Source organism: Taudactylus pleione, unplaced genomic scaffold (assembly GCF_031769625.1).
Source record: "Taudactylus pleione unplaced genomic scaffold, aTauple2 ptg000905l, whole genome shotgun sequence".
NCBI lineage: Eukaryota > Metazoa > Chordata > Amphibia > Anura > Myobatrachidae > Taudactylus > Taudactylus pleione.
In genome coordinates this window covers 764,192-776,095 of record NW_028285306.1, presented here as the reverse complement: position 1 = coordinate 776,095, position 11,904 = coordinate 764,192, and the positions used below count along the sequence as shown (strand labels likewise).

General features: G+C 43.9%; 1 protein-coding gene across 1 annotated transcript; it reads right to left on the bottom strand.

Moving 5' to 3' along the window:
- Window positions 1-828: 828 nt before the first annotated feature.
- Window positions 829-11,672, bottom strand: MGP (matrix Gla protein). The gene is made up of 5 exons (XM_088459316.1): window positions 11,570-11,672; window positions 8,085-8,219; window positions 4,265-4,300; window positions 3,962-4,034; window positions 829-1,339 (listed from the first exon to the last, which is right to left on the bottom strand). The coding sequence occupies exons 2-5, from the start codon at window positions 8,143-8,145 to the stop codon at window positions 1,198-1,200; spliced, it is 312 nt and encodes a 103-aa protein (XP_088315442.1). The 5' UTR covers window positions 8,146-8,219; window positions 11,570-11,672; the 3' UTR covers window positions 829-1,197.
- Between the last annotated feature and the right edge of the window lie 232 nt (window positions 11,673-11,904).

Genomic DNA, 11,904 nt, shown 5'->3' with positions numbered 1-11,904 from the left:
AGAGATTTCGACTCTAACAGAGCCGAAATCTCTCCCACTGACATCACTCGTGATGTCAGTGGGGCCGCCCCCAAATGGAGGCGTTCACATGAGAACGCCTCCGTTTGGGCAGCCACTCCCCCGGCCTGCCCACCAAAGGGGGCGAGCTGTCACTCAACATCGACAGCTCGCCCCCTTTGTTGCGAGACCCGGAGCGACGAACTCCTCGTCGCTCGCCGGGTCTCGCGCATGCCCACGACGGAGCTCCCTCCGTCGTGCGCATGCGCATTCGGCCACCATCGACCCGCTTGCGAGCGTCCTTCGCTCGCGAGCGGGTCTGCATCAGGCCCTGAGCTTGTGCAACTGTACGTGAGGCTGCGATGGTACTCGGTTGTACCGATGGTTTCACAGTCTTGCTAAACAGTACGGATGTGTGCTAAGTAAGGTGGACGTCCCTGTGATGTGCTGCGAGGGCATTGCAATCGCAATGTATTAGCAATGGATTAGCATACTATAGCAGGTGACCTGTGTGCGTAATCACTATTGCATACGCAGTTGCGATTGGTAGTGAATCAGGTCCAATATGGGGGGACTGACAGGGAATTTGTCATGCTGCCATTTTTGGGATCCGGAAAGAAAACGTGAACATCAGGAATTTAGTTGGTACAGGTAACCGCACAACTGCGCTGTGATAATCGCCCCCAATGTCTTCGTTTCCGTTGCTGTCTCAGATCTCTCAGAACATTGCTTTTGTTTTGCATCATGTACAAATATGTGTTGTTTCCCGTATAGAAACGTAACTGTAAACTTATAAATGTAGCCAGAAAATCCGCATTTCCTCAGACGACATGAAGTATAAAAGCAACATTTTATTTCTTACAATCAGACATTATACCAAAGCGAGACACAGAGGAGAGTTATCAAATCATACATGGAACAAACAGCATCAGACTGATCTTATTATAATCGTGTTATTGCCAAGGACTGTACTAGAACATGTTGCCCCTCGGGGCACTTTGGCACCGCGGATCGGTAAAAACACGTAAAAGGTGCTTTGTGCGCAGAACAGATGACTAACTAAGAGTAATGGAGCGAAACACTAAGCTGTAATGGGTGATCTGTGATCGCCTGCACACATGGATGGGCGAGGTTATTAGCGCCATAGGCGGGATCACGGCGTTACTCCTCTTATGCGGCCGTTACTGTGTATGGATCCCGTCACATCCTCCTGCTGCGCTGCCCAAAGTACCGCGTGTAAGCAGCAGTGTACCCATGCCGCATAGCATAGCGTTCACAGGGGTTGTAATCCTCGCAGACCTCCCGCTGGCGTTCTTGGGGGCTCTTGTTGCGCTCACGGATCCTACGGCAGAGGAGAAGCATTATACATTATACAAATATGCTCCAGCCAAATAAGTATTCCCATGAGCAGGGTTGAGTTACATTAATGACCATTGGGGGAACTAAACTTCCTCATTCAAAGTGCTAATCGTCCATAATCGCTGTGAGTTACCCACATTTCCCCATACACATGTCTCCTGCCTCCTTATTTCAAGTTGGTTAAAGGGCAAAGACCTAAAGGGTGTTGGGATAGTCAGCAGCCAGCACCATGGGTGTAACTATCATACAGTAGGTGCGAGGGGGGCAGGTGCTATGGGGCCCAGAGCTGAGGGCAGCCCATCTTCCTTGTCACAGTTACATGTGTTAAGTACATTTTTCACCATTGGGTGGTACATAGGGGCCCTCACACACTTTTGCTATGGGGACTTCAACTACCTAGTTACACCCCTGGTCAGGACCTTAGAATCATCAAACATAATAATAAAAATTCACTACTTTGGGGCCCTGAAGCTTGAACTGTTATGGGGGCCTCTTTGCAACCAGCAACAATAGGGCAACATCCAACAAGGTCCAAAGAGCCTTGCTGCCCGTGCAAAAGACCTTGAGGCCCAAATGGCTGGGATGTAGCAACCCACCAGACAGTGAGAGACTGTAGATAGATAGATGTAGAAACCCCCAGATAGTGACAGACTGTAGATAGATAGATAGATAGATAGATAGATAGATAGATAGATAGATAGATAGATAGATAGATAGCTATATAGATAAATGTAGAAACCCCTCAGACAGTGAGAGACTGTAGATAGATAGATAGATAGATAGATGATAGATAGATAGATGTAGAAACCCCAGATAGTGACAGACTGTAGATAGATAGCTAGATAGATAGATAGATAGTTATATAGATAAATGTAGAAACCCCTCAGAGAGTGAGAGACTGTAGATAGATAGATACTGTAGATAGATAGATAGATGTAGAAACCCCCCAGAGAGTGAGAGACTGTAGATAGATACTGTAGATAGATAAATAGATAGATAAATAGATAGATAGATGTAGAAACCCCCTAGAGAGAGACTGTAGATAAATAGATGTAGAACCCCCCAGATAGTGAGACACTGTAGATATATAGATAACTTTAGAAACCTCCCAGAGAGAGAGAGAGAGAGACTGTAAATAGATAGATGTAGAAACCCCCCAGATAGTGAGACACTGTAGATAAAGAGATAGATTTTAGAAACCCCCCAGATAGTGAGACACTGTAGATATATAGATAGATTATAGATAGATAGATATGACATAGATAGATAGATAGATAGATAGATAGATATGAGATAGATATAAGATAGATAGATAGATAGATAGATAGATAGATAGATAGATAGATAGATAGATAGATAGATAGATAGATATGAGATAGATTTGAGAGATGGATGGATGGATAGATAGATAGATATGAGATAGATAGATAGATAGATATGGATAGATAGACAGATAGATAGATAGATAGATAGATAGATAGATAGATAGATAGATAGATAGATAGATAGATAGATGTAGAAATCCCCCAGAGAGAGAGAGAGAGAGAGAGAGAGAGAGACTGTAGATAGATAGATATGAGATAGATAGATATGAGACAGATAGATAGATAGATAGATAGATAGATGTAGAAATCCCCCAGAGAGAGAGAGAGAGAGAGAGACTGTAAATAGATAGATGTAGACCCCCCTCAGAGAGAGAGATAGTTTGTAGATAGATAGATAGATAGATAAACCCCCCAGAGAGAGAGAGAGAGAGAGAGACTGTAGATAGATAGATGTAGATCCCCCCCCAGAGAGAGAGAGATAGTTTGTAGATAGATATATAGATAGATAACCCCCCAGAGAGAGAGAGAGAGAGAGAGAGAGACTGTAGAAACTGTAGATAGATAGATGTAGATCCCCCCCCAGAGAGAGAGAGATAGTTTGTAGATAGATAGACAGATAGATGGATAGATAGATAGATAGATAGATAGATAGATAACCCCCCCAGAGAGAGAGAGAGAGAGAGAGAGAGAGAGACTGTAGAGACTGTAGATAGATAGATGTAGATCCCCCCCCCCCCCGGAGAGAGAGATAGTTTGTAGATAGATAGACAGATAGATGGATAGATAGATAGATAGATAGAAAGATAGATAAACCCCCAGAGAGAGAGGGAGAGAGAAACGATAGATAGATGTAGAAACCCCCCAGAGAGAGAGAGAGAGAGAGAGATAGATAGATAGATAGATAGATAGATGTAGAAACCCCCCAGAGAGTGAGGGACTGTAGATGCAGATGCTTCAGGCCCCTCTGGGGTTAGGGGCCCCGAAGCTTAAGCTTCATTAGTTTCTGGTTACAATAATGACAATTGGGGAGGTCGTGCCGGGGGCTAAAATTCCCCATTCAAAATCAGTGATGGAATTCTGACCCTAACATAAGATACAGTTTGGGACGAAGACTCTCAGTGATACAGGATTGCTATATGTTCCTATGAAGATGTGGTGTTATATAGGGGGTATTGTTCCAGCTGGTGATCAGGAGAGATGACGGTACATGTGTATGTGGCCCCCCTATTGCACAAGCATGTTCCATTTCCCATTTGTAGGAAGAGTAAATTGCGCCTTACCGCTCATTCATACGCGTGTTCCTGTGCTGGGTGCTCATGAAGGAGTTGGCGTTTCTCGAGCTGACAAAGGGGTCTGAAAACATCATTTTAAAACACAAATTAATTTGTACTTATACGAAAAAGCTCCAGGAACGCAGACCTCTAAATTCCATCAGTAAGAAGACTGTTAAATATATTTTGAAAAACAGATTAAAGACACTTTTTAATTTTTCGAGAAATAGTGCTGTTTTATATATACAGTATATATATTTTATAGGGTCAGTCATTGTGTGAAGTTCAAGGGAAGAAAACTAATGTTCTTACCATATCTTTCATAGGACTCTTGGCTTTCGACTGAATCTAGGATAAAATAAAAAATATACGGATGTTAGTAAATATACTGACAAGATAAAGTGTTTAATTTGGGATTAATGAGCAAACGGCACCAGTGGCCAAACAACTTTTTGGTTTAGTAAGCGGTCATCGGAGATGTTCAGTCCGCATCGTGTCGTCTATTGCATCATGTATCGGGTCATGTATACCGGATGTGATGACGCCGAGCTTTTTTTTTTTACATTTTAAGTACTATTAATATTGGCTTCCACATTCTAGAAATGGAGATGGGAAGAATTACATCTAACGTGTAGGAAAACAGGAATCTCATTGTGTAGTTGCTTAATAATTCCGAAAAAAATATATCACTCAGAGGAGCGAATATATCTAATACAGCCACTACAGGTCCCAGAGACATCGGGGGGCCCAATACCAGTCATCGGAAATGTCCCTGTTTTTACTACTGACCAACATTCCTCCAACTCTGCATATCGGACTCAATATACACTATCTATTAATATTCTCTGGGCTTTATTATGAAATAATTATTAAGGTGGACTTTAACCCCCCCCCACAAAAAATTACATCATAACTGAAATTAATAAGCAGGTTATGATGGTTTTTGTAGTTCCCCACAATCTACTTAGGCTGTATTACGTGTACTAAGACTACATTCAACCCAGCAGTAGCAAATCTGGAGATAATTATAAAATATTGGCGACTCCGCAGAGCAAGTGCTGGAAATGACAGCTCTGCATCTGTATTACGGCTGATTCTGGGCTCCCGTATTCCCCCCCTGCACTCGCCTCTGCCAAATGTATATGCTAGGAGGCCTGGGTCTTTATGGAATTATAATGTGTGTGCCAGTGTGTGGGTTGGTTGAGGAGAGACAGGGAAAACTGCGTATCAGTCACTTTATGTCTTTGTTGGAAGAGCCATAGGTATATTATGTACTGTCATTTTATCATGAGATCACAATATCGACTGTGTCAGTTTTGCAGCCTAGTCTCCATTTAGCAACCTATGGCCTGACTCACTACCGTTCGCAACTGTGATTATGCATGCAATCGGGCGATTGTTTCGTTCTGCGCATACGCGAACAGGCCGCTGCGATGGGGACTGCGATTGCAGTGACTATGCACACCCGTCGCAGAGTGATTGACAGGAAGTGCCGTTTGTGGGAGGTGACGGGAGGTGGTCTGTGAAACGCAGGCGTCCGAGTGCGTTTGGATGCTGTTGCAGGGGCGTGCATAAATCGTCCACTGCGTTGCTTTAAGCAGTCTAAGGACTCATAGCGTGCGAAGAGGTTAGCAATTTCTGAGTAAGGTCAGAGCTTGTGCAAGTGTGCGTGAGGCTGTGATGGTACTCGATTGTACCAATGGTTTTGCAGTCTTGCTAAACATTATGGATGTGTGCCAAGTAAAGTGGGCATACTTGTGTAGTGCTTCAACGGGATAGCGATCGCAATGAATTAGCATACTATCACAGTTGAACTGCGTGCGTAATCGCAATTGCATACGCAGTTGCGATCCGTAGTGAATCAGACCCTATATTCATTGTTTTACCATCGCACTTCACCTTTTAACAAAAAAATTAACTGCACTAAAAACATAGGCCCTCATTCAGAGGCGGTCGCAAGAAGCGAGCACTCGCTCTGAATGAGGGCGGCCGCTTGAATTTTCAAGTCCGGCCTCCTGGTCGCTGGCTAAGCTGGGGGTTACCACCCACAGCTTTAGCGACCGACCAGGTTGATGGTCGCGATGGTCAAGACCATCGCGACCATCGGGGCTTGCGATGAGACCCTAAGGTTGGATCTCGGCAACCGCAAGCCCCAGGGAGCTTTCTGCTCTGATCGAGCAGGAAGCTCCCCACTGACATCACTGCTGATGTCAGTGCGGCCGCCCACAAAACGGCAGGCGTTCCTTAAGGAACTACTCTGTTTGTGAAACCACCCCCCCGCCCCGCCTACAAAACGGGTCGAGCTGTCGATCAACACATCGACAGCCACCCCTTTTGTGGTGAGCTCCGGAGCGAGAGAATTTCTCTCTCGCTCCGGGTCTTGCGCACGCGCAGTGCGGCCGCTGCGCGTGCGCAGGGCCTAAACATCGACCCGGTTGCGAGCGCTCAGCGCTTGCGACCGAGTCTGAATGAGGGCCATAGTAATTGGGATTATATTGATGATCATAGATACACAGATATAGTGCAGGGAGCTGTTTGCACTTTAAATTAATGTTTGAATTACAGAATTTATTAATTTTAAACTTTAAATGAGCTGATAAAAGTTTGTGCCAAAGTTTCCAGCCCAGATTTATTTCCTTTACAGAATAAGCTGTGTGTATTCCAGGACAGGAAACGCAGATCTCAGCTGAACTCTCGTCCATCCAAACCAGCCAGAGCTGTACAAATATTTCTCACTGGCAAAGTGTCCGACCACTTCAATGCTTTATCCACCTTCTAGCAACTTTAATATGGTGGTTTGTGCATTGCCTCCTGGAAATGTCTGATGGTGGGGCGTCTGTACCTGTGTAGGACGCTTTCTATGCTCAGATCGGATCCTGCATATGAACAGTTGCCCCACCATCGAATTTCTACGTAAACTATCGGATTTGTGTACAAATGCGACTTAGGCCCTGTGTCCGATGATTGCGTGCGCACAAAGAAAGTCTGCGTTGAAAATAAAAATAGTCAACTTTGCTAAGATAATAGATCGGAGTTGGTGGAAAACACAGAAAAAAGCAGAAGAGAAAACAACATGCTTCCTAAAGGTTTCAGGAGTACTTTAAACAAAGTAAAGTTGACCGTAGTTTGCAAACACATAAAAGGTTACTGTATAGTTGAAACAGCAATAATTGTAAAAGTTTGTTATAGGATCTAATATTATTACCATTTAAAATTCTGCAGGCAAAGCCGCCGATAATTAGCAGCTTTGTAAAGCCGCTAATAAGTAAATAAACCCCCAAAAAATGTTTGAGATCCCACGGCTGACCCCCCCACAAACAAATGTATTATCAATTTTGTCTATGATTAGAATATTATAATTTACAGTGTATCAACTCCTTAACTTTTTGAAAGAATATTCAATTTATTGGTCACATAGATCGGTATCGGGGCAAACGCCTGCATTTATCTCCGCCCACACAATGTGGGGAAAGCACTGTGTGTGGGGTACTTGTAATCAACCCCTAATTGGTCCCATTGCGTTTCCTTTATATTTTCCCTCTGTGCATTTTAGTCATGCCTCTACATGATCAGGCAGAGTTGTTTCTTTCCATGGCCCTTGGATATCATACACAGCTGTCACCTGGCTACAGATGTACACAATGCCGAGAAGAGAGCAGATCTGAAGCTTATCCAAGGACAGCAGATGTAAAAAAAACTCTGCCTGATTATACAATGGCATGGCTAGGAAGCACAGAAGGCAATCTAAGAAACATACTTGCAGTAAAATTGGCAGGAAGACCTGTGTGAAGCAATATGTAAAAGTAATGCCAAGTTGGAAACTAACATACTGTAAGTGCGACCAGATAAATTCCTTTTCTAGAGCTTGGTAGTATATAATTTTATGTATTTGGTAGATTTCATAGAACAAATATAGAAAAATAACAGAATAATATTTGCTGATATTAAGTAACCAATATATTTACCTGTTAAGTGGATACAATGTATAGGACTCCCCATCTTATATGCAATGTACTATAATATACATGATAACACTGTACCCTTCCTGATCCCATGCACAGCCTGTTATTTAGAGGCACCCAAGCCAGCCCATAGCATGCCATTAGGATAAATTAAGTGACATTTTCTATACCGTAAGCAATGGTGACGGCAATGGCCAGTGCCAACACCAGGAGACCTGCCAGGAACCTCATGCTGCCGTGTCCTATGGTGTCTTCTTCTTCTCTGGTCCCCACAGGAAAGATTCAGCTGAAGGTAACGGGAGCAGCTAGAAAATGTAACAGAGGCGAATTACTACTAAGCCCAGCATCTGGGATGGGTGGTGCCAGGAATTCGGAGCGGTATGTATTGGCACTGCCTTAAGGGAACAAGGTGGGGGTGAGGGACGTTAGAGGTGGGTGTTATTACTTTAGGGACATGATGGACAGACAAAGGGGAGAGGTAAAAGGTATCATGAGTTGAATCAGACTTTTACAGAGAAACACGAGCGCAATAAGTTGATATGATACTGAAATATAGTTTCCATAGTGTGGTACAAGCCGAGATGCTCCAGTCATACAGTGGGGGGGGAGGTATCATACCTAAGGAGGACTGCTTTGGAAAACACCTCTACCTGTCCCCTTTAGAAGGTTTGATACACCTCAGTGTGAGTAGAAGTTCCTGCTACCTTCCTCTATGACAGGGGTCAGGGAACTTTTTTACCTTTTACCCCAAAATATATTTAGATACGCCGACGTTACCCCCTTGATTTGAAAGGAAGGAAATCATATAGTAGTGCCCCCATAGTTATGCCCCTGTAGTAGTGCCCACATATGCCCACATATAATGCCCCTGTAGTAGTGCCCCCATATAATGCTCCTGTAGTAGTTCCCCCATAGTTATGCCCCTGTAGTAGTGCTCCCATATAATGCCCCTGTAGTGGTGCCCCCATATAATGCCCCTGTAGTAGTGCCCTCATAGTTATGCCCCTATAGTAGTGCCCCCATATAGTGCTCCTGTAGTAGTGCCCTCATATAATGCCCCTGTAGTAGTGCCCCTGTAGTAATGCCCCCATATAATGCCCCTGTAGTAGTGCCCCCATATAATGCCCCTGTAGTGCCGCTTGTACAAAAAAAACACTTACCTTAATCCTCGCTCCTGCATCCGCCGCCGTCCTACCCGCCCGGCTGCTCCTCGGAACTATGGGAGAGATGTCATGACGTCTCTCCCATAGTGCGCATGGAGAGAGACGGAAGCTGGAGTTCAGAAGAGAACTCCAGCCTCCGGCTAACGCGGCGCTGCAGGGACGGAGCCGGGCGCCTGCTGGTAATAACATCTCAGCGGTTTCCGGCTTAGAGCCTCCCTGCGGCACAGCCGGGCATGCATATGAATCATTATAGAATGATTCATATGCATGCCCGGCTGTCCGTCCAATACCCCTAGGAATTTAATTTTTACCCGATGTGGGGTAATTTACCCCTGTTCCCTGACCACTGCTCTATGATGTACTTACACATATACCCTACAGAAAATAGGACAGTGCACGGTGCCCCTCTTTCTTCCAGCACTGACAGATATTTGCAGTTCACCAGCAGAGGTCCCCACTGTTCACAACACCACTGGATTAACCAACAGAAGTAATCTGGGGTACAAAGCATGGACTAGGGCATTTGTAGTGAGGCAGTGGGGGGTATGGGTTTTAAAACCAATCTTAGCTCTAATAACCTATCACGCAGCCAGGTGCAAGGTGACTATTTGGCAGCAATAAATCTGTGATTTACAGCCACAAGTTAAGCGGCCCATACACCTGAGATGTATTGTCCCAATTCCCCGTTCTGCCGATGTCGGGTTCGGGGAATCGGGGAAATTCAACATGTTGAACAATCTGGATTCCTCAAACCCAACCAGAAAATGGTCGGGATCAGGAAGTCTGGGATTTTTAATGAATTTCCCCGATCCGCTGACAAACCGTCCATGCCAATCATCGATTACCACCGATCTGTGGTACGGGGATTCGGAACCATATATGAATGGCCACATTAGTCAGCATTTGCCTGGCCTAAATTTTTATCATGTGACCGAACCAGCATCACCAGCCGGTATGCAGTTCCGAGTTCACTCAAACCCATCCCTCACCAGTTAAAGAATCCCAGCATCAATGTATCTAGTATCTTTCAAATTAAATTTAGTAATGTAACTAGAGAGACCAACTTGTGTTATCCCCTTAATGGTGTTTAGCTTCTAAAACACTTTCCTATGTGTGCAATATAAAATGTAAATATTCACAAGGACAAAGCAATGACCAACTGCATTACAGTAATTGTATGTTCCTACAGGTAACCTGTATCAGCCCCACCTCTCATTATATAAAGCTGTACTGCTGCGTTCTGCCATATACTGCACTCTTTCACACCATACCGACCAGTTTAAGCGCAAAAATAAATTAACCTGAGCCCTAATTATGTTGCAGAACGTGACCCCCACAGGGCTTCTCCTAATGAATATATTGATAGAATTTGGATTCTCATAGTACTCAGAGATCACCACATTTATTCTGCGGACAGAGCCCCATCATTCTGTAACCAAGGACTCTAGCGATAGAGAATATTCTTATTTCTTATGTAGATTTTCTGTTGACCTCTTGCTTTGAGGCTACAATTTCCTTTGTAGGAAATTGCACTTTGTACCTGCACAATGAGAAGCCCCTGCCTTGTGGCTATGTATTTCTCATGGCTAAAATCTGCTTTATTTAAGGTATTTATTTTAATTTAATCATCACATTTCCATAATCTGCCTGCGTGCATCAGATCATTCACGTCTCATCGGAGTCAGTATTTATTACCCCTGGTTCTCATCGACAATTCTCTGTCCTTTATTCACGACTTTTCATCATTCCTGACCCCTTATCCCTGCGATAGGGATGCAATTAGCCTGGGTGCTGCCATAGGCATTTGTGAGTAAATGTCCCCAAATTTGGTAATTAGAAAACTTGATAATATGAGAACAAGACCATTTATATGCTGCCTAAAATATGACTTATTACATTTACCAAATACTTTTTGCGGGCCATTTTCTGTGATTTTCAGCCTTGTTTATATATCATTGGGCAGAGTTGTTTATACCCATTGCCCTGGGATACGATTTATCTCTGCTGTGCATTGATGACAGCTCTGCATTGTATCACATGACCAGGAAAGTAAACATCTCTGTAAGATGCTATAAAGAAATAGCTGCAAAGCACAGAAAAAAAGTAAAAGTTTCAGAAGGGCTTGTGCAAGCCAATAAGTTAAAGTCATATGAAGGTAGAATCCCCCTTTCACGCACTATTTCACTTTATCTTATCTAGATCTTGGCGTTTGACAACAAAGGAACCCAGACAAGCCTTCCAAGAGCCACAGGTGGGATTTAAACTGAATTCTACATTACGCCTTACAGTGTCATTGCTTTTCTGCCCTTGTATTTAGTCACTGAGCAAATGTCCCTGGCGTAATAAACACCACATACAAAACAAAAAGTTTCAATAATTAATAAAATATTCTGTTATTAGACTCTCAAACAATATGTAAAATGCGTCTTATTGGGTAGATATTAGCTATACTCCAGCAAGGAATAATAATGGAATAGACATGTTATACTCACACAACCTGCAGTCCTGGTTATTAGGATAGAAGTGGAGCTATCCCTGCTGGGATGAGATGGATATTTATCCAGTAAATCCTCCCCCTCTCCCCTTAGTTTTCCTCCCATTCATTATCATCACCCCTTGGTCCTAGCCTCTAAACACATCCTTCTCCCCAGGAAATCTCAGCCCACAGCCTGCAGCACCCACAAGGCTTATAGTCCCTTATTGGCTGCAGGCCACGATATGACAGCTAGCTGTATACAGTGGGGGCACCAGAATGTTTCCTGTGCCTGGATCATGTTATGCAACCAGTCACTGACCACTAAATAGGTGCAACATGTCAGATATTCCT

Excerpts from the sequence above, each read along its gene's own strand:
- MGP (XM_088459316.1), bottom strand. The coding sequence starts at position 8,145 with ATGAGGTTCCTGGCAGGTCTCCTGGTGTTGGCACTGGCCATTGCCGTC. Across the intron at positions 4,035-4,264 it reads AGAGTCCTATGAAAGATATG|ACCCCTTTGTCAGCTCGAGA; the intron begins GTAAGAACATTA and ends TGATGTTTTCAG. Across the intron at positions 1,340-3,961 it reads AACACGCGTATGAATGAGCG|GATCCGTGAGCGCAACAAGA; the intron begins GTAAGGCGCAAT and ends CCTCTGCCGTAG.